Raw genomic sequence first — 27,715 nt, forward strand, 5'->3', positions numbered from 1 at the left:
CCGTCGTCGCCGCTGCCGTGTTTACGAGCCCACGAGCAATACCGCTAGCCATGATAACCATGAAAAGATCAATTCCTGTGTTTACTTTTCTTTCCTATGACTATGGTGCTCATCTTGGCGGCCCTTCGGGCCGCTGGAGCTCCGCTATAACTACAGGTGAAAAGTTAACGTTACTTCGGGGAGTAAATGTATTATCTTCGAGGGGGTGGGGCGCTACTATTGGAATTCTATGGTAGTTAACTGGGATGAGGCATCACCGACAACTCTCACGAGGTTAGTGAACTAGTGGGAGCCTTATGTGGCACAAAATTATTGTTGTTATATGATACCAACACGGGGAACACACAATCTTGTTGACTAGGGTGGGAGTGAATAAAGGAATGAACAGAATGAAATAGTTTACCTTTGTCTCCAGTTGTCATCTCTTACGCGACCTTACAGGGAAAAATGCTACCCACATGTCCTGCGTAACACTGTAGCGCCAAACTCGTAACTAGGCCTTTTCGCATTGTGCAAAATTTTTTATATCGTCAAGTAAGGCAACTCTTTTCCCAAACATTTTGAAAGCAATCCGAAAATTCACTCTAATCTCTAAATTTCGTAGTTTCCACGAAACCAAACGAACACAAAAAGAAGTCGAAATATTTTTTTACAACTTGGCCGAATTTGTTTTCGAATACTTTCACGACAGTCGGAGAATTTTGCGTCTTTTGCAAAGTTTTTTCTCAAATCGCTTTTCGCAACATGATTGTACCGTCACCCCGGTACCATACGCGTCATCCAGCACGCGCTCGCGGTCCCCAACATCTACACGTTTTTGAAAAATTCTTCCCCGGCTCCTAACTGTTATCGCGGAATCTCTTTTAAAACGCTTCGGGCATTAATTTGCGACATTTTGTTTCCGTGCAGAGATCAAGCGATTTCGGACGCACAAGAAAAACTGCAAACCGGGGGAGGGGTTTGTAAAGATTTCTAACGTCAAAAAAGCCTGTGTGAAAGTGAGCAAACTAATTATCATTCTAGACTACGACCTCTACTCTGCCATTAAAAACTAAACGCAAAGGTGCCAGATTACGTGGAAAACTGATGAAAAGACTCCAAAAACACACTCTAGTGTATCTAAAGAACATATTTACTTCTTTAATATTGTTTAGCTGCAACTTTACACTTAGTTCAAGCTCGATGTTTCTTTAACTTAGCAATGCGAATACATGCGAGTTTTTCTTGTATCCAGTACTAGCAGGTAAAATTGCCAACAATACTTCACAGTGCGGCATAATCATTAAAATGAAGATCACTGAAAATAACTTACAAAGAACTGTATTTGCAGTTTCACTGGCCGACTAGTTGCGTTTCAAACTGCACACCCACACATATATTAATTACCCTAAAGCATGGTCTACTCTAATACCTTTCAGTTTGGTAAGGTTTATTAAACTTCGCAGGATGTTACAAATCATCTTCATCATGAGTCCTTATGGCGCCATGGGATGCATGAGGCCTTAAAAAAGGCTACAAAAACAGGTAAAAACTTCGTCATTAGGGGAAGACATCGAAACACAAATAGGTGACCAAGAAGTTGACATTATAACAAGTTCTTCAGCTGTGGGCATTTTTTATAGGCATCAATCACTGCATTTACTGCCAGATGCTCGTAAAAGGTTTCTGGTATTACATAAAAGCACTCTTCATCAAACTTGTGCAACTAGAATTTTCGTTCGTTATAGTCATATGAACTGGTCTCATTTTCCATTCGGTATTATCTCCAAACTTTCCGAGTTTAGGCTAGTTATTAAGAATCAGAATCTCCTCTAGTGATTTGTAAGTAGTCACTAACTGTCGTTTGTTTTTCCTGTTATGTTGACTGGCCTCCGATCACTGCGGCACTATAAGCCCGGAACTAAACTTTTTTTGTTTAAATTATAAAGTAGGTGAACATCATCTTCTCCTAACATTACAAGTTGAACGTTTTTTCAACAGCACCCCGTGAGACGCTGAAACCAAGATATCTTTACCTCGGTCAGTGGTATTTTTTTCTTAAGAGGGCAGAAGCTGAATAGGAAAGGTATACCATTAAAGACAAAGCTATTTAATTTCAACAAGCAAGGAGTTCTAGGACTACCACTATTGTCCCATCTGATCAACGTTTTATGACTATTTACAAGTGTAGTTTGAAAATATTTCACCAAAGCTCAAATACAAGAGGACGTGAGGTATTCCATTCTCACCGAAATCTGATCTAGCAAGTGTTTGATCTAGCAGTGTTGAAGCAGCCTACATGTACACCATCAACAAGTTTTTTCAAGGTGCACGTTGAGAAAAACTTGAACTGTGAACACTGGTTTAACGAAAAGCGCAATGACTCTACATCCCTGGAGTAAGCACGGTATGTTAAAGGTCTCTGTCAGTTTCACGTCCCGCCGCTGGTAAATCTCTTTTATTGTCGTCACGTCTTCTTGTTAAGCAGTGTTCATTATCGTGTGCGTACCACGGCAACAGAACAACTAACAAGAACATTTATCACCAATCAGAAGTATGTGCGGCGTCTTCAAACACCTGAAATCAGAGAATTCAAACTCAGTTGCAATCATTTGCAGTGCATCTGTTAACAAGACTATTAATTTTAACACTGGATATAAAAGGTTTGGAAATTTCACTTAAAAGACTGTTTAGGATTCACCTGTAATTTTCTCTCTAGACTTCTGAAAAAAGAAAGTAGCTCTTGACGGCAGTATAGATTTCATTTGTAGATTGACTGAGTCTAAAGCCAAGCTCAAATCTCTAACTTCATGAGCCGAAACTAATGCAAATGAGCAAAAACTATTGTTTTAAAATCTCGTTAGGATTAGGTTTGGCTCATGTCAAGTTCGACGTTTGGACTGAGTCTAAATATCATGATTTATGACATTTGACCCACTGCTGCGAGGTTTGTTTTAACAAACAGGCAAAGGTTGTCTGGACGGCCAATCAGGCAGTCCTCTTCCAATGGGGCTTGCATTATTAATTTTACGCGTTTCAAAATCTTCACATTTGTTGGAATTTTGGTCTGCAAAATGTAGCACTGCAACAGAAGGGTTTGCTTGATAGACAGATGTTTACCTCAAGTAGATTTCTAGGACCAACAACATTTTTAGGAACAAATCCGTCCTCATCAAAAAGCGGCCCTCGCCTTCTTTCCGATGGAGGTGTATACCTCTCATGTTCTGGACTGCTTGTATGAAAAGGTGGTGTAATTCTGGACAGAAAAACAAAATAATCATTAAAATATAAGACTACCTGAACCCATTTATAGGTGTAAAACGGTTTTTTTTAAGGGGGTTGGGGTAAATCTACTCACCTCTCTTTCTCTGGATAGATTTGAGGAGATATGTTCGATTGATCTGTCCGGCTACAAGGTGTTAGATGAACAGGTGAACTGCAGTAACCATCACTGAAAAACGAAAAAGGTGTAAAATCATAACTGAAAGAAAACAGCTGAAAATCATTTGTAAACACTACACCATCACATGACATGAAATCCTTTTCATCAGTCATCTACGTGTAGCACTTACAATATTCAGCCGTAGGTTACTAATTCTGTCCTAAAAAGGTTTTTTTTAGGATTGCAATGCAACTTTTGAAAGAAAAATTTGAAAGAACGAGAGAAATTCCCAATCGATCACTAAGAGTGTACATAGTTATCCTGAAAGACAAATGAGTCAGTGTTTGAACGCTTAATTGAAGGTAGTAACGGAATGAGAGTTCACGAAATTCAAAAAACTGCAAAATAGAGCAAAACAAAGAAAATGAGAGGATCATCTTTAAAAAAATGTATGGTAGCATTAGAGTTTATGTGTTAAGTTACCAGCTCACAATCAAGACATTCAAACTGATACAGTTGATGAATAATTTACACATATACCCATGCCATGGAGGTCTTGGAATGGAATGCATCAGCATTTCTTCAAATGATATGCTGCAGTTGGGAGTGGCACTGCTCTCATACATGGAATTATTACAGGATTCTACAGGGAAAAAAATCATATTTCTCAAACTGAAAATAACAAATATTGAGCAATGCACTACATCTAAAAATATTCCTTGGATCTGAGGTACATGCGTGGGGGTCCAACGGCTGGTGTATGAGATTCCTTGGTTCAAGGCTATGTTGTGTTTTTAGTAGGGTTTCTTTTTGCCCAGGAGTATAGGAGACATTTTGTATTACAAAATACAAGTGTACCAGGAAATCCTTTCCCAGGGCAACCTGAAAAATATTGGGAGTACATGCAGAACATTAAAAAATGCTCCTGGGAGGGAGAGCTTCAGAGGATGAGAGCTTCAGAGGATGAAGGGTGAAGGGTGAAGGGTGAACCTTTGCAATAATTATTGTTGTTGTCATCCGTGACACACAAGAAACCAGACTGAGCCTTAACTTCCTAAGGGTTTCATACTGCCACAGGCTTCTCTAATCCCTAGGACTGGAGTACTGCAACATACTTCAACTGTGCAGCATATCAACAAGATTAGGGATACAATTAAATTTTACAAGTCACATTATGCCACAAGGATACTTTTAACTTATCACATCCATTTTCTGAAACATGACTCAAGCCTTCAATACTCAGAACTGAAGCCCAAGTTGTTTGCTCAAATTGTGAAACTCGTGGACTTAGTTGTAGCATAGTTAGTATACTAACTATGGTTGTAGTTAAATTATGGTAGAAAAAAATTAATTTTCACCATCAGAAGAAAAGCTCAAGTCCTCATGGAACGATGTTTCTGGTTTTGTTAAGGTTTTGCTCCACATCCATGATTCTATAGAGAAAAGAAAAGTACTCACAAAAAGCCCCAAGGTTTACATGTATTTTTCAATGAGAAAGGCTAGGTAACCTGTCTGAACTTTTTACCTTACTTTCCTGTTATAAACAGAAGGTCCTTACTTAATCAGTTGAGCTAATCTGGATACTCAACTGAAGCTGCAGCTTCTTTGCAAACTGTTATACCTCTGCACAATATGACCAAATTCAGTATTTTAACAAAATAGGTGCTCATAATGGCAATGACACCTCTAGCCTGTGTTACAGTCCATGTATTGGTGGTGATCACATGCCCCTCGCACCGAAAATAAAATTCTGGGTTGTTCGTCCCTGGCAAACTAGAAGTCAGACTAAGCTAAATGTAATTTTTTTTAAAACAAGGCTATCCAAAGCTTTATTTTATTATGCTTTGGACTATTTTTAAAGAAAGAAGAGTAGGCCATGCTGTTGACAGAGCCATTACAATTAATTACTTGTGATGGAAAAAGGTTACTAATACAGATCATACCTCCTAATGGACGGAAAGGCCACAGTATAATCATCCAAAGCCATAACAAAATAGTACATAGTGCTGAATACATTCTGAATATTGATTGTTTCTAAAACAGAGAAAATATACACATGTAGCTCAGTTAAGATTCACAAATTTCTGAAAGTTTCGAACAATTACAATGTAATTCAATAAGTCAATCTGAATCACTTGAAGCTATAAACACACTCACCATCCAACCATATAAATACACTCTTTGCCTTCTCTTCCATGTCTAAAGGTACAATGATTTAGTTTTAGCTATTAATTGGTTTGAAAAACCTTGAGGTCTAAAAAACCCACCTGGATAAATTTCTCCTTACATTTTTGCCCAGTAATCAGGACTAAAGTTGAGAAAGCCAGGACACAGAAAACAAGGAGTCCACAATACATTGTTCAAAATGCTGTTTACCTGTTGAACTGCTGGTTCTGCCAATATCTCATCAACACTTGGTCTGACAATCACACAAACAAAATATTAACTCATTGTCCTACAGAATGAATTTGTCTTATCAATCTGGGGACATAAAATTGAAGGATTAAGGGCCTTGAAGCAGGAAAATTGACCGGCTGTGAGGATGATTTTGCCTGCCTGGTTTGACCATCTAGAGGAAAGTTTCTATTATGGAGAAGTTCATACCAAAAAGTTTCGCCCATGTGTAAAAACCAGTCACCCTAATGCTGAAAACGTTAATGAAAGCCCTGAAAAAGGTAGCCGAGAGACTCTTAGAAAGTGACAACTTTACAAAATTTGACTCCTTCTTCTGTTACAAAAACATGATATCAATTCAATGTTGTGCAGGTGCTTTGGTCTCTGCAGTCTTAGACTAGAGATGGTAAAACAACTATTGTTTGGGGGAAAAAAGAGCAAAAAGTGTATGGGGCATTTGAAAATGGAATTTACACTAAGGTGTCTCATTACACTTTTGTTAGGGTTAGGGTTAGGGTTACATTTGAAAATGGCATTTACACTAAGGTGTCTCATTACACTTTTGTTACCTTTTGTGTATACATTTGAATAAGTGAAAATGCAAACCTCACAACCTGTGGTTTAAACTAATAATTTTTGTAGAATAGATTTCACCAATTAAAGTAAAAGAAATAAAGCCTGCAGGCATTGAAGCAAAGTGGCATATCAGGCCAGTACTTTTCTCCACAGAACAGCACTAAAATTCTGCAAAGAAAAACAACAAACCTTTGCTGTGGTAATGGGTCCATCATCCATGAAATTAGCCTTCTAAGTTCTGGGGATATGCCTACAGTGAAAAATATAGCACAACAATTTAAGGCATACATGTATATCAAATATGGGCCTCCAATTCCAACTGTTATACACAGAATCTGATTCTAATTCTGAATCTATGGAGCAAAAAGTTGTCTCAGCTATTTGCATGGATCTGTTTCCAAATGTATATTTACATCTCTGATTGAGGTGGTGGACTAGAGTATTTAAGATCAGCTTGTGATTTCAATGTTATCAACCGATGGGAAATCATTTTCAAAATCCAAAGAGTGATGCATGTACATATGTGTGTCTCTAACTCGCACCACTTGCAGGTCAATAAAATTTAATACAGTGAAACCCTGCCTTACGGCCACCCTGTTAATACAGCCATCTCTTTATTACAGCCTCTTTATTCTGGCCCAAACAAAAACTCAGTCAGTCATTTTCTTATTAAAAGAACCCCTTTAATACGACCACCTTGTTAATACGGCCACATTTTTGCGGTCCATTGGTGACCGGATTATCGGGGTTCCACTGCACTTGTAAATAAATAGTGGAAAATTAGAATTATTGTATTTGGTAGTCGCCTGACCAATTAATTATTAAATAAATTTGTGATTATTGGACAAAAGGCCTTTCTTGATGTGAAAATTGAATAAGCCAGCTTGACCAGTTAGCTTAGACTGTCTGCAACTCAGGCTAAGTTAGCCAAGGCAAAAATGTTTGTTTTCTATCCATGTAAAAAGTGTAAGGCCGACAGGAATCATTTTCAATATGTACAGGCCCCCAAAATACCTAATCTAAATCATCTCTCCAGGCTTTGAGCTAGCTCATACAAAGGTGTACATGTATGTGCTTTTGTTGATACACAGGCACAAACATTTTCAAATTAGTACATTCAAAAGTATCTCATTCTGACAAGATAAGAAATCACAAAAATTTCAAAAGGCACAACTGTATGGTACTACAGGTGTATTTTGTGCTAATGCAAACCTTGTGTGAACACATCAGGAAGCTGTCCATTCCTGAGTTGATGCCAAGTGTATCCACCTCTAGGTAGATCAAGATCGCTAGCCAACTCTAACAGAGTTATCCCTAAGCTAAGGGAAAGAAAACAAAACATGTACTTTAGCAAAACATGTCTACTTGACGGTTTAAACATTAACAAACAAATGTAAAATATCATAAGAGAAACTGAACAATTCTGGATCAACTTATTTTCTGACTTCCTTTTTAATAATTAATAATTTTTAATAATTAACACTGATGTGTAGACAGCTAAAAATATAAAAAAAAAGCTCACTGCATGAATGTACTAGCTTACAAATCAACTTATGAAATATTGCTACACTTGATCTGACTTACTTTTGGCAAAGGAAATCAACCTACCTGAATATATCAGCACTCTTAGTAAATCGACCTTGCATTAACTCTGGTGCGAGATATTTAGGATCTCCTTCCAAAGCTTGCGTAGTATCACACTAACAAGAAAAAGAAAATTTTAGCACTGTGAAAAAAATTGTGGCAGTAATCTCCAGAACTCAGTGATACGTAAAATTACTGTTAGTTTTTCACATTGATTTGTATTGTGCAAAACAAAAAACATGATTATAAATAACACATTCCAGCCAGTGTCAAAAACACAGCCAGTTACTTTTTGACTTCACTGACAAATAAGAATAATTTTGAGACCACCCTGAAAACGACCACATCTTATATAATTAATATATATATACACCTTACATGTAGTAAATAAAAGTACTTACTTTTGACAATTCTAATACCAAACCAAAATCACCTATTTTACACAACCCATCAAGACCAATAAAAATGTTTGCTGGTTTGATATCCATGTGAACCATATCATTATCATGAAGATGTTTCAAACCCTGGTAAAATAAAGCAGTAAACAATCAGTAGTCAGGGTTTAACATACATCGCTGTTGTTATTGTTCTTACAAACTAGCTTGGCAGCTGTATTGTTGTACATTAAGTATTGTTATCTGTTGTTCATGCATGCGCATAACAATACCACGTCTCTATGGACTTCCTAGATATATGTCATTAATATTTTGTGTCTGCAATTTTGATACATTTCTGCCGATGCATGAGATCTTTCTACACGAAAGTAGAAACATATTTCTATAAGTCATAACCTTAGATGGTCATTACTTTCAAAGCTAAAAGGTATGACTTTGAACTAAACCTGGTTGCCACAGGCATCACTTTTCAAAATTTCCTGACTTTTCCCTGATAAAAATAAGATTTCCCTGACCAAATAAACACATTAATGTCAGATCTAGTAGTGGCTTCTAGCCTCAACTTACAGCCATCCTTTCTATTCATTCATTAAGAATGATAAGTTTTCAACAAATTTTCTTCCTTCATTAAGGAAAAATAATTCATTTATTTAATTGTTGTTCAGTTGAGATCACAGTGACCCCAAATGTTTCTTCCAGCCTTCCACAGTCTTAAATCAGGCAGCTGAGTTAAACTTTTTCAATTTTCCCTGACTTTCCTTCAAAAATATCAATTTTCCTTGACTCAAAATAAAACTTTTCCCTGACCTTGAGAATTTTTTTTTCCCTGACCATTTCCTGACCTGTGGTAACCCTGCTAAAGCATTTTATCAATATGTACTATACTAACCAAAGACAAGTCAACAAGAAATTCCCACACCACAGATTCACTTGTTGAGTCATTTTTCTCCAAGTAGTCTTTGAGGCTAGAAAACAAATGTATCATGATCACACATGCATCACTGGCAACTGACACTAGTAACACGATAATTATTAACAATCTGAAATAACTTGATAGAAATCAATACAAATATATACAATGTGTTTCACAAACCTCATCTCACATAATTCTGTTTGGATATAAAGATGTTGTCTGCAATGCAATATTTTTAAATATCAATATTTTAAGTCATTTTTAAAACCAGTTTATAAATATCAAAAATGAACTATTTGACTAACCTTTCTTCCCATGCCTTGATAAATCTAACACAGTTACAATGACACTTCAGTCGCTCATGCTTGTTGACCTCTTCAAGTTTATATTTCCTGCAAAGGTTAATAACAAAAAATGGGATACTGAGAAAATTTCGTACTGTAAACCCAACAATATTTTAGAATTTTTGGTAAACATGGAACTTATTTTCACCTGTCAGCATCACCACGGAACTTATCCCTAGACTTTTTAACTGCATACAGACATCCATCCTCCTTGCTCCTCACTTTAAATACCTTGCAAAACAGGATCAATGTAGGACGATATTGTAATTTTTATTATTATCACTGTCATTGTCATTGTCATTGTCTTTGTTTTTGTTATTGTTATTGTTATTGTTATTGTTATTGTTATTGTTATTGTTATTATTATTATTATTATTATTATAGACACATTAATTGATGGTAATTAAGTCTAAAATGTTTTTTTTTTTTGCAGTGTTGGCACATTACAGGTTGTCCAGGCAGCTATCCATTTTTTTAGACAGTAGCAGAGATTAAAAAGTCATAATCTTTCACCAGAAATTTGTTGACCAAAAATGCTCTGACACCAATTAAAGTATGAAAATTCATAAAATATCCAGAATCACCCTCTTTCTCCTTCTTTCCTTCTTCCCCTCTCCCCCACCCCCCTTCCCCCCCCCCCAAAAGAAAAGAATTACCAAACATTGGTTATTGTAAGTGCAGAAATACACCTGCCCAACTATTAAGTTAAGAAAGTAATTTAGAATCATCAATCGTGGATATGCTCATCCTAAATTACAATGTTTACCTATAAGATACATTTGAATGAGGAAATTATGCAGTAAAATACCTCTCCAAATGAGCCTGCTCCAAGTCTGCTGATTACCTCAAAACACTGTGTGATAAGCAAACCACAACAACCTCATAATACATATACCTACTAAGGAATTTGGTTAAAACACAAAATAGTGAGATGGTGAAATGACGAATGGCTTTAGGACTGGCCTAAATAGCACTTGGGTTAGCCTATTAACACGACTGGCTTGACTGTGTTTAGCAGACCCCTGTATCCCACACTGACTCTAACATTTGGCACCTAAGTAAGATATGTCTATGAGACCTGAGGACGCTACAGCGGGGGTGAGAGGAAGGGGTGCCCTGTCTCACTACAGTGTAATAATGTACTTGTAAACAACTCTTGTTGAAATGACAACTGTGTGTTACAGTAAATTCACTTGAAGAGCTATCACAAGTATTGGAGACTTGCTGGATTTCAGCTTAGGAGAGATTTGTATTACATGTGGGCAAGTATGCTTATACATCAAATTCCTTCTTAGGAATGCCTCTGTTATAGGGACACCTTGTTGTATTACAGAAACTTGGTCTGAAAGAGAGCAAAGCATGATTCATATAACGCTTTCCCTGGGCAAGGTCTCCATTATACAAGTAGGGGTTTGGACTCTATGCTCCCCCAAAGGTTGAAAGGTTCAAGAATCATGCTTATACAGATAATAATATAAGCTTAGTACTCTTTCTTAAAATCATGGTAAAACGTTGGAAAAAAAAACACTTGAGTTGTCATGTCAGAACATCGTATCCAGCTACCTGTTCAAAGTAAAGATCTCTTGATTTCTCATTGTAGTGAGGACTTTTAATTTCTAAATTACTATGTCAAGGATTTGTGTCAACATTTCTGATTCACTGTCATTATCTGTGAGTGTCCCTCTGAAAACCGGTGGATTCAAAGAGTAAAGCTACACTGGTTAGTGGTAAACTCGCTTTAAAGTTTATGCGCTTATTTAAACTAATCATTTAAACTGATCTACTCAGCTGAAAAATAACACAATTATCAAGACACCTATTAGATTTCCAAAAAAAGAAAAAGGTCTAAAGCGCTTAAAGTTTGTGTGGTTTGCATTCCGCAAACTTCACTCACAACACACCCACGCTTTTAAATTAAAGTCAGGTCGTTACGTTTCTTGTGTACAGTACATACACGATTCTCTTCTACTTAAAACGCTTCTTTCAAAAGGATACTGCTCCCATTAGCTCGAAAACTGACTTGCAAAGCTCCAACCGAATTCCTTCTTGTATGTTTAAAGACTCTGCTTATAGGTGGCGCAGATTTCACAGGAGCTCGAGGAGGTAAACAATCTTCCTCGACCACCTTCCTTTCGCTGACTTTCCTCGGTTTTCGGTGACTAAATGTTGCCTCGCTGACGATATTAGGTATAGGTCGAGGGCTTTTGATACTCACCTCCATAGTGTAAAGCGAATTTTAGTTGAAAAGAACTCCAATTTTGTCCGATAATGCCATACGTAGACATTCGTCAAGTGTCTTTTCATGCAAACAAAATGGCTGCTGCGCAGAAAACCGACAAAGTACAAAATTTGGCGCTAAACTTTAGTATGCACATAAATTAACATCACGTGATTAAATCCGTCCCCAGTCTCTCCTCATTTCAAATCCACCCGAACTTTCTTCCCAAACTTGGAATATCTAACCACATATTACGTTCGAAGGGATATGACTGCGGTCTGGAGAGAACAGATTCCAATACCGAAAAATAAGGGAAGAACGGTGTGCGTTAATTCTTTGGCGTGTTCATTCCAAATAGGAACTCACTCCAGGTACCTGCATCATACGGTACTCCAAACAGTCCTCCAAACAACGGTTCTCATTGATTCAACCAGCCGCTCTTTGGGAAAGGAACCTGCGGCGGAAATCTAACCGAACTGACTTACTTGTTCCTTGCTTGTGTCCAATGAGAAGGCTGGCATTTCCTTTGCCTTTACCGTCCTAGTCAGTTTGTCGCGACAAGCCTTCGAGTTCGCTTTGTGTCGCTTTTATATGCTGCCCATGGAACTAGTGCCGTTATGTAGTATCTGGTTTGTTTGACCTTTCCCTGATTCCCTAACTAACCCAGGAAAAATGAAACATTTTCCGATCAAACCGGGCCAACAGAGAGGAATGGCTCTTACCATTTTTAATGCCTTTCCCGAAATTCCTACATAAGTGAAATCTACTGAAGAGAAGCAGGCCAATGAACCGGTTTGTCAAAATGGAACGGCAAATTTCGGTCCGACCGGTCCGAGCGATCAAAGTGGGCCAGCTTCAGAGGTGGTTCCGAATATTCCGATCGGATGGAACCGAAACGGACCTTTCCATATGACTTCCGACCGAAATTACCGTAATTTTGGCATAATGGAAGGCACTCCTGGAGAAATGACGAAATGGCATTACGGGCAGGAGTCAATATGGAATACGGGTGTCTGTAAGGGTCAACCCTAACAATTAATAAGAGCTAACCACTGTCGAGCCAGTGATATTTAGGCTAACCTGAACGCTATTTCAGCTAACTGGCTGAAAATATAGATGTAGAGAAATACGAACACACACATACAACATCGACAGAAGTCCTTGACTTCAAAATAATACCCAAACAATTTTTATTTCCTATTTCCTATTTTTTTATATAAAATATTAGTCTAACCTAGTACCCATAACACGATTACAAACCCAATTTTAAAATAAAATCCATTAATTAATCCATCCTTTAACAAGAACACGGCCATTTGTGAAACGGCTTCACGTCATTTACATCAACTGAAACCAAATACAAAACAAAAAGAAATATAGCTTCCACTGCAAAGCTCGTCCCAGTTCAATGAAAGAATATGAAGAAATAGTCCATTACATGATCGAAATTTAAAAATTTTAAAAAGTATATACGTATCGTGTTGTATTGTTTATTGTCACCCTATGCTACAACCAAATTTAAAATAAATTGGACATCAGGATAAGATAACTAGATAGCTATATGTTTATCTTTCGGAAGGAAATCTGGAGTCACATTCTCTCATAAAACGGTGATGTGAATATCGAGTTACACCTAGAATGCGCGAACATATAGTCTAGATTACAAGTGAAAATACGGAAATTCACAGCTATGGAGAAATTGAGCCCAAAATGGGATTGAGGTTAAACCGGTGCTAGAACCAGAGCGGTACGACACGGAACGTACACCTGGAAGACAAAAAAAAAAAAAACAGAATGGTCAGACAATACAAAGTATGAAAGTGAAGAATGATCATCGCAGTAAATTTTCCAATTTAAGCAATTGGAAAGAAGAAGCCTGAAAAAATCAGGGCTTCAACGGGATACAATACAAAGTATATCACTAACAGTTGAACTCATTGAAAAACGCGGTCGTCTTTGCAGCGTTAAGGGATTACGGTAGAACCCGCATGTAAGAACCTAGTGGTTTAAGAACCTGCCATCTTAATACCCAAAAATATAAGAAACAGTTTAGCCAAGCAAGATCAAGCACGTTCTTATATGCGCGAGGGTTACAGTTAAATTATGATAAACATTTTAACTTAGGAGTGTGACTTTGAGATTGCATATTTACATTACAAGAAAATACATTATACTGTTGTGAATAAATACTGTATGTTCAAGGACCAAATGGTTTGAAACCCAAGTTTATTTATTTTTCTGGTAATCAACAACTCTGTCTCCTTCATAGAAATTAAGAACCTAATTAAGAACCTAGTTAGCCTAAATTGCCAATAACTACCCCAAAATACGAGAACCTAATTTGCCAGACTTCAAAAAATGAAGCTTCTAACACGCGGGTTGTTACTGTACTGTGCGCACTCGGAGACTAACGTACGGGAAAGAAGGATGGGACTGGGAACGACGCGGCTTTTAGAGCCTGATGCCGCGTTCAGTTTCCCCGCCTCTTTTAGTCCAAGGCAAGCAGCTCAAAAGTGTCAATAAACTTACCAAAACAGAGAACGGCCTGTCATGCCAAGGTTGGCTGTCTACAGAGTATTCACAGTTTGGATCCAGCCGTTTATGCCCGCCGAACTCAGCGGCATCCGTCTGCAAAGCTATTTTGTATCTGACAAGCGAAGTTAAGCAAAGTTCTCGGGTTGTGAACAACTTTATCCTCTTCTCATTTCACTCTCTATATGGAATACTCCCTTTAGAAGACTTAGAAGCAATAATGGGTCTTCATATTGGAAGAGCGTGAAAGACAGAGTTTTATTACATTTCCAATCCACCAAGAAGGAAACTGCACCTTTTTTAATAAACTCAAGTTGCGAGTGTATCTAAACTAAAATTGAGAGGTAAGTGGAAGAACAGAATGGTAAAAATCTTTGCGAATTATTACGCTTCGGTTACATATCAAGCGAGTTTGGTCGAGCCCTGGTTCGTATTTCGACAAGTAATAATCACGACGAGACCAAACGAACCTGATACGCTGCCGGCCGAAGAGTATCATCAAGGTACGATAAGGTATTTAACGTACCCAAATTCGGCCAAAATTCCGGCCAAATCAGGTCACTGAGTTCATATCGCCAGATATCAGGAGAGTAGAGCCGTTCTGACTGGCTAATTGCGAGCTTGGGTACAGAAAAAGATCAATTATCAAAACCATGATGACCTGTGAGAAAGTTTTACAAAGCTGGGTCCAGAACTTACAGGACATACGACAAAAAAATAAAATAAAAAGAACAATTTATAAGTAAATGAAAACAATAAATTCAAACTTCTCATGTTGTGATAAAGGATACTTCCCAGCGATGCTTGCACCGACTCTGTAGTCAGCAAAACTCTTGGTCGAGTGGAAGTTGAACACCCACAGCAAAGAACCTCTCTCAAATACAATTATTTTGTCATCTTCATGGTGACAACTAACGTAAGCCTGGAACATAATAACAACAGTGTTAAACCTGTCATTGCCATAATTATTCTGTGTTTTGTTAATCTCCTTCTCGAAGTCGTTGACTGGTCACCTTCATGTGTTAAGAATTAGCAAACCCAAAAGCTGAAAACCACCTCCATATTCTAATCAGTGACTCTTGCGGAAACCCAGTGTCAGCGCCAATAGGCCATGTTCGATATATCAATATTCTGACATGGCTACGAGGCTTTAAGGACAAACTTCTATATTTGATGGAGTTTTCTTTGATTCTAAGTCTCTTTGGGACTTGTGAGCAAAAGAAACTTTAAAAATTTGCAATTTGGACTCGAAAGCCTCGGATCCATGTTAGAATAATGATATATCGAACGCTATGAAGCCACTAAAGCTTATTCCTGACACCTGTCACTCACCTGGGGGGATTCCAACCAATGATATTTCTCCTCCAAGTGCAGCATGGCTCGGTCAAACTCGTTCAGGTACCTATATCTTAGCAACGGGTCGTCCACTAGATTCCACTGTCTGCGCGCATAGTGATAACTAGTGTTGTTTCCCGCCCGTGGAAAATCCAGCCATTCAGGGTGGCCGAATTCATTTCCAATGAAGTTTAGGTAACCTTCTCCACCAAGACCACAGCTTATTAACCTGTAAAACAACGCAGTACTCAACTGTCTGCAAGCTAGTTTAAAACACAGAAACAGCACACTGCTGGCAGTGTGAACACAAACGCAATAGGGTGGTGTGGATGAGAAGGAGTTGGGGCCCAATCCCTGCCCGATCTGGAGAGAAAAATAGGTTGTCAGCAGCGAGAAATGAGAAAATATATGAGCGTTTGGCCGGGACAAAAAAGTTGGCCGAAATAATGAGGTGACCGTGCTAACGAGGTGTCCATAAGGCGGGGCTCCACTGTAACATGTACATGTAAATAGTATCCTTGTAAAGAGTATCCTAGTATCCCCAAATTTAACACTATATTCCATCCGACCGTTTCTTCGGAGACGCACAAAGGCGCTTAGTCGGGACGACACGAAGTAAACCGAATATGATAATCGGCACGACGAAAGTTATAAGCGAAACTTTCGTCGCACCGATTCACAAGGTCGGTTGACTTCGTGTCATCCCGACTAAACGTCCTGACCAAAATTCAAATCTAACTTATGTCACTATATTAGCATTCATCTCTCACCTGATCATTTTGTGAAGCGCTATTCCCCTGTCAATAATGTGGGTCAGCGGCATCGTGTCTGACATGTGCGAGTACATCTCCTTGTCCATGAGCCAGAACGCAATGGTCTTGTCGCCGACAAGGGCCTGGTCATGACACTCGGCGTACGCGATGGTCTTCTCGTTATGGCGACGGTTAATGAGGGTCCACACAATGTCCCACATGTTCCAGTCTTCGTCTTTGAGCTCTTTTAGAACCTGCAAGAGAAAAAAATAACGTGCATGGAGCTCAATGGGACTAGTCTGTCCACCTGACGTAATAAGTTTTACAAGGTAGGGGGCGCTGGTAGGTTGCTGGGATTTAGGGAGGGGGTCGATGCCAAAAAATAAGGCTTAAAAACGGAGGCCGGCTGAAACTGAAATATGGTGTTTAAAGGGGGGACACTCAAAATATCACTTTACAGACAGCTTCCACAGTATAGCAGTGCAAAAGCTGTGCCAGAGTGCCTAAAATAGCGTCCCTGAAGTTCTAAAAACTCAATTTTCCCCGGGGGATCATGCCCCCGGATCGCAGATCCCCCTTCTTTGTACCCTTTAAGTATACTCAAACCTTCACGCTAACGACCATGCAGCTCCTTTCCATAGAACAGCGAAGGCAATGCCAGCTCTCATCGAGGGGCTCAGGGGGATCATTATATATAACGGGGACTATCTATAAACGTCGCAGTATAGAATTTGTGGAAAACCGAATGGAAATTAGCGTGGGATGAGAAATTCGTTTCCGCCAAAAGGTGCGTGCTGTTTTGAGAGAATTTTCAAAGTAAATGCAAAGGAGTAAATCCTAATCACATTTGCACTGTACGATTACCAATATACTATAACAACCTTGGTTTTTTCCAGCAGAGAACATACCTTGATCCACCTGTCAGGTATAGCCATTCCAAGTCGGTAGTCAAACCCTGTTCCTCCCTCACTGATCGGACGACACAAGCCCGGCATTCCGGACACTTCCTGTCACACAACAACAACAGAATAACATCAAACTTCTGGTCACCCATCAGTAATCTGCTATACATAGCATAGTCTCCTCCGCAGCCGTTTATGGGGAAGGTCACGCAACGCTCCTCCCAGCGTTGCGTGACATCCCAAAAAACGGCTGCGAAGGACACTAGACACAGCTTTGGTTTTGTTAGGAAAAAACTGAAACTGGCGGTGTTCAACAGATATGAAAGATTACCGATAATTCCTGCTGCACTGGACTTAAACAGAGAGAAAAAAGTGGATAGCGTGGTCTGTTTTGTTAACTGTTGCCCTTTGGATAGCGATTTATCCGGCAGATAGCGTTATCCACCCATTCCAGAATGGAATCTTTCAGGTTGAATCTAGAACATGTGTAGAACTGGTAAATAATTGAGTTTGGACTGACAAATGTCTTTTTGCTTAACAGGGCTTGGGAAAAGCTTACATTCCAGCTTGTTTTCGACAAGCAACCCCCACACTTGGCTTGCCATTGGCAGTTGCACGCTTGCTAGGTTGTGATGTTTGTCTTGAAAGCAGAATTCAGTGGCCATACAGCCTGCCTGGCCCCTGACAATTGCGCAGGTGAGGATGGAACGTTTCTTGCCCAACAGGAAAATCTACTTGTCCCGGATGAACGCATGGTACTTTTTCTAGCCCTGCTTGTGCTAGTGACATTAGTTAATAACACTATTTCTGAATAAAAACTAAGTAAGAAGAAATATTCACCTCAGCAATGGTGATAACACTGGGATAAATAGTATGCAGCATGTCATTGGCTAGCATGAGGTAGACAAGCGATTCTGTATCTACTCCGAGTCCATAATAATCTGGATAGTCTCCACCAAAGCCGTGTCCCAGTCCGTGGTCATGATATATCATTGATGTCACACCATCAAATCGGAAGCCATCAAATTGATAACACTCCATGTACCAACGAAGATTGGACAGAAGGAAGCGCAGAACTTCCCACCTGACAAGAACAAATTACAACACAACTCAACAAATGGGTTAGGAGGAGATCAAAACATCACTGTATGCCTCATATGGTCCCACAGTTCCCTTCTATGGCTAACACTGTGAAGGAATTACGTGGGTTGGTTTCCAGCACTTGACATTACCTCAGAGTTAATTCCCTACTGTCCAGCTTCTAATACCAGTGCTGAAAGGCGCAGGATTACAATCACAGAAACTTCGACAAAATAAGCACCATTCATCTAGATGACTTGCGCTCACTTTGTCGGGGGAGCAAGGACAGTGTAGTGACGAGAGTGCTTGCCTCCCACCAATGTGGCCCAGGTTCGATTCTGGCGTAGTGCAACGAGGTTGTTGGTTTTCGCCTTGCTCTGGGGGTTCTTTCTCCGGATTTTTCAATTCCAATTCGACCAGGATAGAGGAACAGCTCGGGCTGGCAGATGTGAGTTCCTCTCTAAATATTGTTATTTACTAAAACAGTTCTTTTAAGAACTACTCCTACCCAAAGGATCACTCTAGACGAACTCCTAATGCTCCTGGGTTCAAACCATTTACTATCGTGCAATCACAGTAAGTTGTAATTTTCTGTATACTCACTGGGTATAGTTGAAGAGTCGACTGTCCCAGAGAGAATGAAATCCACGTCCACTACCATGGAAATAACAGCTCTGGGACCCATCAAATTCATTCAAACCATCCATAACATTTTTGGCAGCATGACTGTGTACAACATCCAGTAAAACTAGAATTCCATTGCCATGAGCCACGTCTATCAGTTCTTTCAACTCGTCAGGTGTACCATAGCGACTAAAATACAACAAGAAACATTTCGCGAAATTATAGCTGTATAACATTACTCGGTTTAGATGTCTAAGGTAGGGCTTCTATAGATGGCTACACAGCTTCAGGACAAAGAGGTACAAAGAAATCGGCACACCTATTCATTTTGTCATTTTTGAGTGCAACATAATTCTTTCCGCGGATACAGAGACCTCATGTGTGCAGATCTAAGCATACTTGCAAGCATGCAAACTATTTATACATATGGGTTATTGACCAAGCACGAGGTCAGGATGGCTGGATATTGACCACGTTCTTTTTTGTGCGTTTATGGACCAAAACGGAGTCGAGGTCCATAAACTCGCAAAACAGAAAAAAAAAAAAAAAAAAAAAAAAAAAGAACGAGACCAATATCCGTTAGGCCATCTCAACCAAACAAGCTTTCGGGGAAATTTTTCTTCCGGGACACAGCTGGTAGTCCCGAGCGGGAAAGATCTAGTGCCAGCTTGCCTGCTCGGGTAGCCAATCACAGTGCAGAATTTGGTTCATCTTGCCCACTCACGGAGTTGACCATATAATAAACACAGTTGATTTGTGCATGACTGTAATCTCCCAATTAGGGCTAAGTAAACTCCCTTTTTTTTCAAAAATAATACAGCTAAAAAAGGCTGCAAAAACATCTTACAAAGCCCTTAGCTTGTGTTTTAGACCATGGACAAAAAGAACAAAGTTTAACCTTTTTGGTGGAATTTCAAAAAGGATTAATAAATTCCCCACCTGGAGGCAGCAAAGAAGTTTGTAACCTGGTAACCAAAGCAGGCATAGTAAGCATGTTCCATGACAGCCATTAGCTGGATGCAGTTGTATCCTAGCTTCTTTATCCTCGGAATAACATTGTAAGCAAAGTTCTTGTAGCTAGCGACGCCAGGTTGCTCAGAGGCTATGCCAACATGAGACTCATAAATTCGCAAGCCAGAGGTTTTCTTGGGTCGGCTGTGCTGCCATTGGTAGGGCTGTGGTGGATCCCAGTGGACTCCTTCATACAGAATACTGTCTTCTGGGCAGACAGCATAACGAATCCAAGGAGAAATACGATCCACTAAATCACCATTTTCAAGCTGGATTGAAACCTATAGAGACAAAAGAAACAATTGACATAAATGGATCCTCAATAAATACACTGTTTTAACACAGACCTGTTTTCAACCAACCTCTTTCCAACTGGCCAGAATTAAAGTTTATTTTCCCTCTCTAGTTATGGTACCAGTGTTTCCTTATCAGGTGAATTTGTAAATGTGAGATTTAGTAGTGATATCACTGTCTTTGACTGGGAGTTATTTTCTTCAAGCAAGCATGCAAGGAGCACAGAGTGCGAGAGCGTCTGCACAGCAGGCAAAAAGTATTAAAATTTGTCTTGTCCCAGCCCCAACCCATCTTGGAACAGGCCAAGGAACTTTCAGAGCCTAGTGAAATGATGACTTCTGTATACAAAGCCATATGCTGATGAGACAAAATGTAGACATTGACATCAGCAAGTATCCCCTTTTACTTTGGCTGAGGAGTGTTTTATAGGGAGGGGGGCTTATCAGAATGATGGCACGAAATTGATACATTGTAGGATACAAGAAAGATTCTTACTCTTGCACATCCTTATGCAAATCACTGGTGAAAATTATTTGTCAACACTCACCTTAACTTTTGATCCATGGGGGATTGGTGATGAGCCATCCTCCTTATAAGGTATGGTCAGTTCCCAGACTCCAAACTCATTCCTAGTACATGGGTGAGAAGTCCTGGACCAGCCATCTACAGACAAAACATGACACAGCAAATGATATTGCCACTAGATACATTGTGTGCAATGTAGCTGACTCTGTGATAGGAAGATTAAACCAGTTGCAACAGAGTTTTGACTGTTGTTTAACTTGGATACATTCACTTTTGGGAGGCCTGCAAAAAACCAGCTTCAGGGTAAAGTTTTTTTTTTGGACTTGGCAACTCAGTCTGTCAAATCAAATCAGGTAAAGGAAATACAGAAAATGGTGGAAAACTGTAACTATAAATTATATAACTAAGAAACACGTAAGTTTAAAATGGGTGTGTAGTAGCCAGTTTAGCAGCACTTTTGAGTGGGATGCTGCTTACTAACAGACAAAGAAAAGAAGAAGAAGAAAAAGCAAAGATAATTATCATTGAACCAATACATACATGTAGGGAAAAGAGGAGAACTCTAAAAGAGCTACAAACAAATACAAGCCAGTTACTATTAGTCGTACAACTATTATACATTATTAAGAACTGGAACATTGGATAATGCAATTCAAGAGATTTCATTGGCTTACCGATCATGGCATACAAGCCACTATACCATGCTCTACAAATATGGTAAGCTTACGCAAAATTTTTTGGGCACTTTTACATGATTTTAATTTTAAATATTTTGGGACATTTTTTAATAAAATAATTATTCCACTTGTGATTGTTGGATATGAGATGATTATATCCAACAGGACACTACGGGCCTCGTTGGCTATCTACCATCTCACATCCAACACTTGCTCATGAAACAACTGCTAATTACATACAAATGAACAAGCAAAGATAAAGCCTACTCTGTGGCAAACTTCACATCATGCAACCACTGAGTGTTTTTCTTTCTTTTTTTTTTCCAATCAAAGGCTATTAATCAATTAAATCACTGCCACAAATGTTGTAATTCAGAAGACTAGTGTTTAAAATGTTGAGTAGAACAGATATTTCAGAGATAATGCTTTCTTCAGTGAGACCCAGTTTTGGACAGGAAGCATAGCACGCTCTTGAGCATTGAAAACAATAGAAACCTCACCATCAATTGTGAACGGCAATAATTACAGACATACGGAAACCATAATGGTCAAAACTGGGTCTTTAAAGTGACAATACTCGTGTATCCATCAATGAATTCCCTGTGCTAGTACAAGCTGTTCATGCCACTTACTAAAGTCTCCTATAAGATACACTCCACAAGCAGCTGGTGCCCATTCACGGTATACCACACCCTCGTGGGTTCTGTTGATTCCAAACCTCTCATAACCTCTGGAAAACTTCTCCAAGCCACCTTCGTTTTTCTCTATCTCGTTCTTAAGACCTGAAAAGCACTTGTACCTGTAGTGGAAAAAAATAAGCATGATTGTGAAAGAGGTCTCAGAGCTACAGAGTATATTGTTTGGGAATAGCTAGTCAGTCCCCTATGATTCTTTGGTCAAAAAGGTCAAAATGACATCCTTCTATTATCAAGAACAGAGCCAAAGCCAGAAAAGCTTTACTACTGAGGTGAAGTCCATGGTTGTATTCTCTTCCTAGGTATTTAGAAGTCTTTTACTTCCCCTATTCAACAACAAAAAACAACAACAATGAAAAAATTGACTGACACAAGTGCCTTGGTTTGCCTCGTACTGGCCATAGTCCATCAGCTATTTCTTTATTTCTTTTAATTTCTGATATAACAGGACAGAAGTTTACCTTTCAAGTCAGTAGCTTGGCTCCCCATGTGATCAATGAACGTTAATCATTCAACTTATTCATTCATGCAATTTCTGTTGCCATGTTTTCTAAAATAGCATAGCTCTCTATTACTGAACTACCGTACCTAACAGACACACACAACCCATAATCGCTCAATTTACTTTGACAAAGGGCTAACACTCAAGACGTCAGCTTCCCTGACTCACTGTGGTGGAGACTTAAGTTTATAAAAAGCTTATTTTAAAGTTTGTTTTCCTGACATGACCCAGTCTGATGGTGATTGCAGTTGACTGTTTTGTTGAGTTACTCGCTCTGATTTTGATAACTATCCAGTCTGATGGTGATTTGCAATTTAATTTACTGTTAACTTATGAATTCAGTCCAATTTTGATATATATTTTCTCTTGATATTTGAGTGTATAGCAGTAGTCCAATGTCCAATGTTGTCAGCTGAGTTGAATGTTGCAAAGTTCAACATTGGTACGATATTTGCAGATGGATGTTGAGTTGCAAAGTCTACTGAACATTCACCACTGTTAAGCAGGATTATGACATACAATTGGGTGACTAAACTACACAGTGACAGTATTTTAATATACTTTGTACTTGTAGATCAAATGAAAGACTTACCTTCTTTCTATCTCAGTTTGATATGGTTTAATATAAGGATCATCATGAAGAAATCTAGAAAAATGTGGAACTACTTGATCGTCAGCCATCTGATATGAAATCGAAAGAAAGTCTGTTACTCAGGTGCAATCCCTACTTTGAGATAGACCATATTAGTATTTTCGGTGGTACTGGACTGGAACTAGCTTGCAGTGGAGGCTCATGTGGGGGGAATCTCATTAAAAAGAGATTAATGTCATTTGCATTTGAAATGACTCCCTGCATTAGCCTCAGTTGCAAGCTAGTTCCAGGACTTCCAATACTGAGAATACGAATATGGCCTATTACACAAGACATAAGATATATTTTATATCCTGCAGTATTTTATGGGAGTCATTTACAGAAATAAACATTGATTTATAATCTCATACATGTAAGTAAACTAAGAAAAAATAAATGTTATGTTCAATTTTTTTCAGGAATGAATAACTTGAAATAATTTTGTCTGATGCAGATTGTACATGCCAAAAAAATACAATAAAAACTCATTGTTAGATATGGATACACTAAAACTACACATACATATTGTAGAGTTAAATGGAATCTGCCAGACATACATGTGACAAACATATGAAAAATATACAAAACAACATAATTTATGAACTATCATATTACCCCTGATGATGACAATATGTTGAAACACTTGGTTTGATAATAATGTTCCTTTTCTATTTTCTTGCTTTGTGTATACATGTATATATCATTTAATCACACAAAACATGGTCATGAAATACACCAAGTCGCATTACAACTAAATTGCTGAAAACTAAGAACTTATTCAGGCTGAACACTCAAGTCAAAACCTGTGAAAATAAATATTTAATTAACAATGAACTAAAATTAACATGTTTTTCACATTTGTCAGGTATTTATCACATGCCTCACACTTATCACCTAATCCTATCAGAGTTGAAAGATAATAAATAAATTATATTAATACTGATAACTATTATTTAAATTACAAAAGGAATTCATTCCCACACGAAATGCAATTAACAAATCATGTAACGAACATCTTGTACACATAACATTATTAATTAAGCAAGTCAGATAATTATTGTATGCATAATGTAATTGATCAAGGGTTACACTGCACAACCAACTGGTAAACATATTACTGACTAGCACCAAATCACAGAGGAATTCAATCCATATTCCAATTTTAATAATTTCCATGTTCCAACATGTACCAGTACAAGTACAGATTACATGTCATATCAATGTGTGATTCTCTTTACTAAAATAATATATATTAATAATAATTAATATAACCAAAAATATATATAACCAAGCAGGTCATGAGCTTGAAGAGTCAATGTCCGTCTTAATCAGGCGGTAACTTTCTGCAAGCTTAAATTAAATTCTCCTGAGTCAGAAGAAATAAAAGAAAGAAACTCTTTGAGAATAAACCCTATGTTGAGAGGGTTTTAATTCAGGAATCAGAAGAAGTCTGAAACTGGTCGAAAATGAGCTAAATACAGTGAAGTGTGATATTATAAATGCAAAGGAAAGTTATAATCATTCATCTTGTGTAACACACTTACAATAGATGCTGGTTTGTCTCACAACCCACCACAAATCACATAGAGTACTTCCCTAGTATAAAACCCTGTTCCTTCAATGACACTATTATAGAAATGTTTTGTATAGTCTTCCCATGGGAGTCTTAGGTTTTTTAAAATTGTATAAGCGTGCTTCTAGTGGTACAAATTATGACACGTGTTACAACACACTAAATATTAATGAAACTTGAACAAACAATGAAAACATTCACAAAATTAGAATATTAACAAAAGAGTGCAATTCAATCTGTATTAGTCTGGAAAGCTAATAAAATCATGCCATCAATTTGATATAGATGTATGGTTTAAAAAAAAAAGTAAAAAAACAGCTTAGTATCAATTAGGGAATAGACATTTGTGTTAAAATCACTTCTCTTTTTCTTCTGATTCATTTTCAATTTAATGTTTAATGATTTCACTGTGAAAGTGTGACTAATGTTGCAGTCAAACAAATCAAATAAATTCCACAAATGCAAAGTACACTATGCAAACTTATCAAGTCCCCTGGGGGCACGTAATACAATGCTCAAGCTGTCACCTGTATCCGTTTAATGTATGCACTTGCATAACCGTCCACTGACCCATGAAAGAAACTCAAGGTCATGGTAACACTCAGGATTATGCAATAGATTATGCAATACAAGCCTTTTCACTAGGAAAACATACATGGCTGATGTGTGATAATTGTTTCCAAATCTACAAACTCAAGACATGTTACAAAACATTTTGCTGATCAACACACAGAAGCCTCCTGTGTGCGATATTTTTGTTGTCACACAATCCTTCCTCTAGATCAGGGTTCACAGTTGGGAAAAATTACAGGAAAAATACATTTGACAATTCCTGCAGAGTGTACACAATGTACACGTGCAGTACTACACATAAAAGAACCTCAAAGCCAGGATCAATGACATTGGAGTGATTCACAAATTTTTTTCTTAAAACATTGGCAAACTCAGGACTTAAATTGATCAGGACATTGGCTACGAGCATCTTGTACTTCTTCGTGAATTTCTCAGCTCTCCTCAGCTCCACAACACCACAAGATGACTGAATTCTGCATTATCTGGAGAATACAATCATGGACCTTGACAAAAATGGCCAATTTTCCATACTTGTAAGTTATGTAGTTCTTTTTGGAATTGAATAGTTTACTTTTAGCAAACATCCGTTGTTCTAAATGCATTGATCTAATGTGAGACACAGAGTTAAATATTACACCTAACACACATTTAGGCAAATTAGGTTAATGTAAATGCAGTTGACCAATCAGCAGTTTTCAATGTCATCTGTATCAAATTTCTGGTTGTAAATCAGAGACAGTCTCTCGTCAACACCCAAAGCTAGTGGTCTGAGAAACATCCAAATGTACAGTCTAAGCTACAATCAAAGCAGTTTTTCCTTGCAGTTGTTTAGTTATTACATGTACAACCTTGTACATAATTACAAACTAATCTTTTTTTAATTGTCTGAATAGTAATTATAACTCAAAGAACTGTTAGTAGTAAGCCCTGTTTTATGGACAGCTGTTGCTGGGTACCTCATGGTCATGGAGAGTGGTTTTGGTCTCTAGTTAACTGTTTTTTCCCCTAAATTACCAATTGAAATCTCTCTGTGGTCCCTGCAGTGTCCATAAAAAGAGTGATAACAATAATGATTATCAAGAAAGCCAACAGTACAAGCGGCACAATGACATTTTTATCTACATGTATGTTGAATTACTAGTGCTGTAATGATAGGTCAATGCAGCACAATATTTTTTATTGTGATACAAATATTGATGGTTCAAGTTGATATCAAGATATTGTGACACAATGAAGAGTGCTGATGTGTCAATAAGTTCAGAAATTCTCTGAAAACTGCAACAAGTTCTCATGCAAGCCCAGAGTTTGAAAGAAGCAATACACATGGGCATGATCTGTAAAGTATTGTTGTTTGCAACTTGCCATGGGGCTGTTGCATATGGTACCATATATAGCCCAATCAAGATTAAAAATTCTACACAAAACAAACCGTAAATTTTTCTAGCTATGTCACAAGGGTTTCATTAATGTTTTCAGTAGGAAAGCAATTGATTTTCACAGGAAGGAAAAACGTTTTGAGCTAAACTGCTTTGTAAGAAAATCTTCCCTCTCGTTAGTCAAAGCAGGCAGGCAAAATTGGCATCACAGCCAGTCAATTTTTCCAGTGCCCAGCCCTTAATGAAACCCCTCTGTCGTCTAATATGTTTTTATGACCTAAAAAAATTTGAGGAAACCGTAAAACAGTTCAATGCAATTTGCTAACTGTATAAATGGTTATTAATAAAAGTAGGTTAGAAGGAACAGGGATGGACAGCCCAAGACCAAGCTGGTCCAAATCCGTATTGAATGTTTCATGCTTTCTCAAGAATATTTCAAGACTTAAAGAAACCCTCTCCAAGTGCATCTCTCTTTGTTATTGACTTTCAATTTGTTTTTACTTATTATAACCGTTTTTTATTTTTTGTTTTGTTTCTTGTTTTTTGTTGCTGTTGTTGTTGTTTTTTGTTTTTGTTTTTTTGTTTTTCTAATGGAAATCCCATTCTCTTCAAGACTGGAGAAGACTAAGATTAAGACCAGCAGGTTAGACCTGATGTTTTCATAGTTGCACTAATTGAGGTTAAAAAGTGCTCTGACACTCTGGTGCATACCACAAGCTATATTTAAGTGCAAAACACACAAGTACAGCAGCTGAAATTTTACCTTTTGGGCACCAAAAATGTGTAAATTATGTCTCTGTGCCTTTGTTCGCTTCATTCTCCATAAACCTCACAATTGACAGAGATCT

At 38.1% G+C, this 27,715-nt stretch overlaps 2 protein-coding genes across 4 annotated transcripts; both read right to left on the reverse strand.

Annotated features, from left to right (window-relative positions):
- Positions 1-1,122: 1,122 nt before the first annotated feature.
- LOC145499334 (membrane-associated tyrosine- and threonine-specific cdc2-inhibitory kinase-like) lies at positions 1,123-12,872 on the reverse strand. Its single transcript, XM_081478837.1, has 19 exons — positions 11,563-12,872; positions 11,131-11,183; positions 10,376-10,420; positions 9,716-9,798; positions 9,529-9,615; positions 9,404-9,442; positions 9,200-9,275; positions 8,317-8,439; positions 7,940-8,031; positions 7,544-7,650; positions 6,521-6,581; positions 5,738-5,780; positions 5,519-5,560; positions 5,305-5,395; positions 4,720-4,794; positions 3,902-4,004; positions 3,338-3,430; positions 3,100-3,235; positions 1,123-2,556 (listed from the first exon to the last, which is right to left on the reverse strand). Exons 1-19 carry the CDS (start codon positions 11,786-11,788, stop codon positions 2,521-2,523), a joined length of 1,611 nt encoding a protein of 536 aa, XP_081334963.1. The 5' UTR covers positions 11,789-12,872; the 3' UTR covers positions 1,123-2,520.
- Positions 12,873-12,951: 79 nt separating this feature from the next.
- Positions 12,952-27,712, reverse strand: LOC145499333 (1,4-alpha-glucan-branching enzyme-like). Of its 3 annotated transcripts, XM_081478835.1 has the most exons (13): positions 27,631-27,712; positions 23,307-23,395; positions 22,150-22,316; positions 20,863-20,978; positions 19,950-20,302; positions 18,990-19,199; positions 18,147-18,390; positions 17,313-17,411; positions 16,423-16,658; positions 15,650-15,881; positions 15,109-15,239; positions 14,315-14,432; positions 12,952-13,552 (listed from the first exon to the last, which is right to left on the reverse strand). In XM_081478835.1, exons 1-13 carry the CDS (start codon positions 27,682-27,684, stop codon positions 13,508-13,510), a joined length of 2,094 nt encoding a protein of 697 aa, XP_081334961.1. In that variant the 5' UTR covers positions 27,685-27,712; the 3' UTR covers positions 12,952-13,507. The 3 variants fall into 3 exon arrangements, with proteins under 3 accessions (XP_081334961.1, XP_081334960.1, XP_081334962.1); XM_081478834.1 differs by lacking the exon at positions 12,952-13,552 and having other exon boundaries at positions 13,561-14,432; XM_081478836.1 differs by lacking the exons at positions 12,952-13,552; positions 27,631-27,712 and adding an exon at positions 24,634-24,678 and having other exon boundaries at positions 13,561-14,432.
- Between the last annotated feature and the right edge of the window lie 3 nt (positions 27,713-27,715).

The sequence above is a fragment of the Orbicella franksi genome, chromosome 10 (genome assembly GCF_964199315.1).
Source record: "Orbicella franksi chromosome 10, jaOrbFran1.1, whole genome shotgun sequence".
Classification (NCBI taxonomy): domain Eukaryota; kingdom Metazoa; phylum Cnidaria; class Anthozoa; order Scleractinia; family Merulinidae; genus Orbicella; species Orbicella franksi.

Bases quoted from the DNA above. Each gene is read 5' to 3' on its own strand.
- LOC145499334 (XM_081478837.1), bottom strand. From the start codon at position 11,788: ATGGAGGTGAGTATCAAAAGCCCTCGACCTATACCTAATATCGTCAGC. The intron at 8,032-8,316 runs GTAAGTACTTTT...TTTTCTTGTTAG, and splicing joins TGGTATTAGAATTGTCAAAA to TGTGATACTACGCAAGCTTT. The intron at 2,557-3,099 runs GTAAACATCTGT...CTCTGATTTCAG, and splicing joins GTCCTAGAAATCTACTTGAG to GTGTTTGAAGACGCCGCACA.
- LOC145499333 (XM_081478834.1), bottom strand. From the start codon at position 27,684: ATGAAGCGAACAAAGGCACAGAGACATAATTTACACATTTTTGGTGCC. The intron at 23,396-27,630 runs GTAAAATTTCAG...ATTTCATATCAG, and splicing joins ACATTTTTGGTGCCCAAAAG to ATGGCTGACGATCAAGTAGT. The intron at 22,317-23,306 runs GTAAGTCTTTCA...TTTCCACTACAG, and splicing joins CAAACTGAGATAGAAAGAAG to GTACAAGTGCTTTTCAGGTC.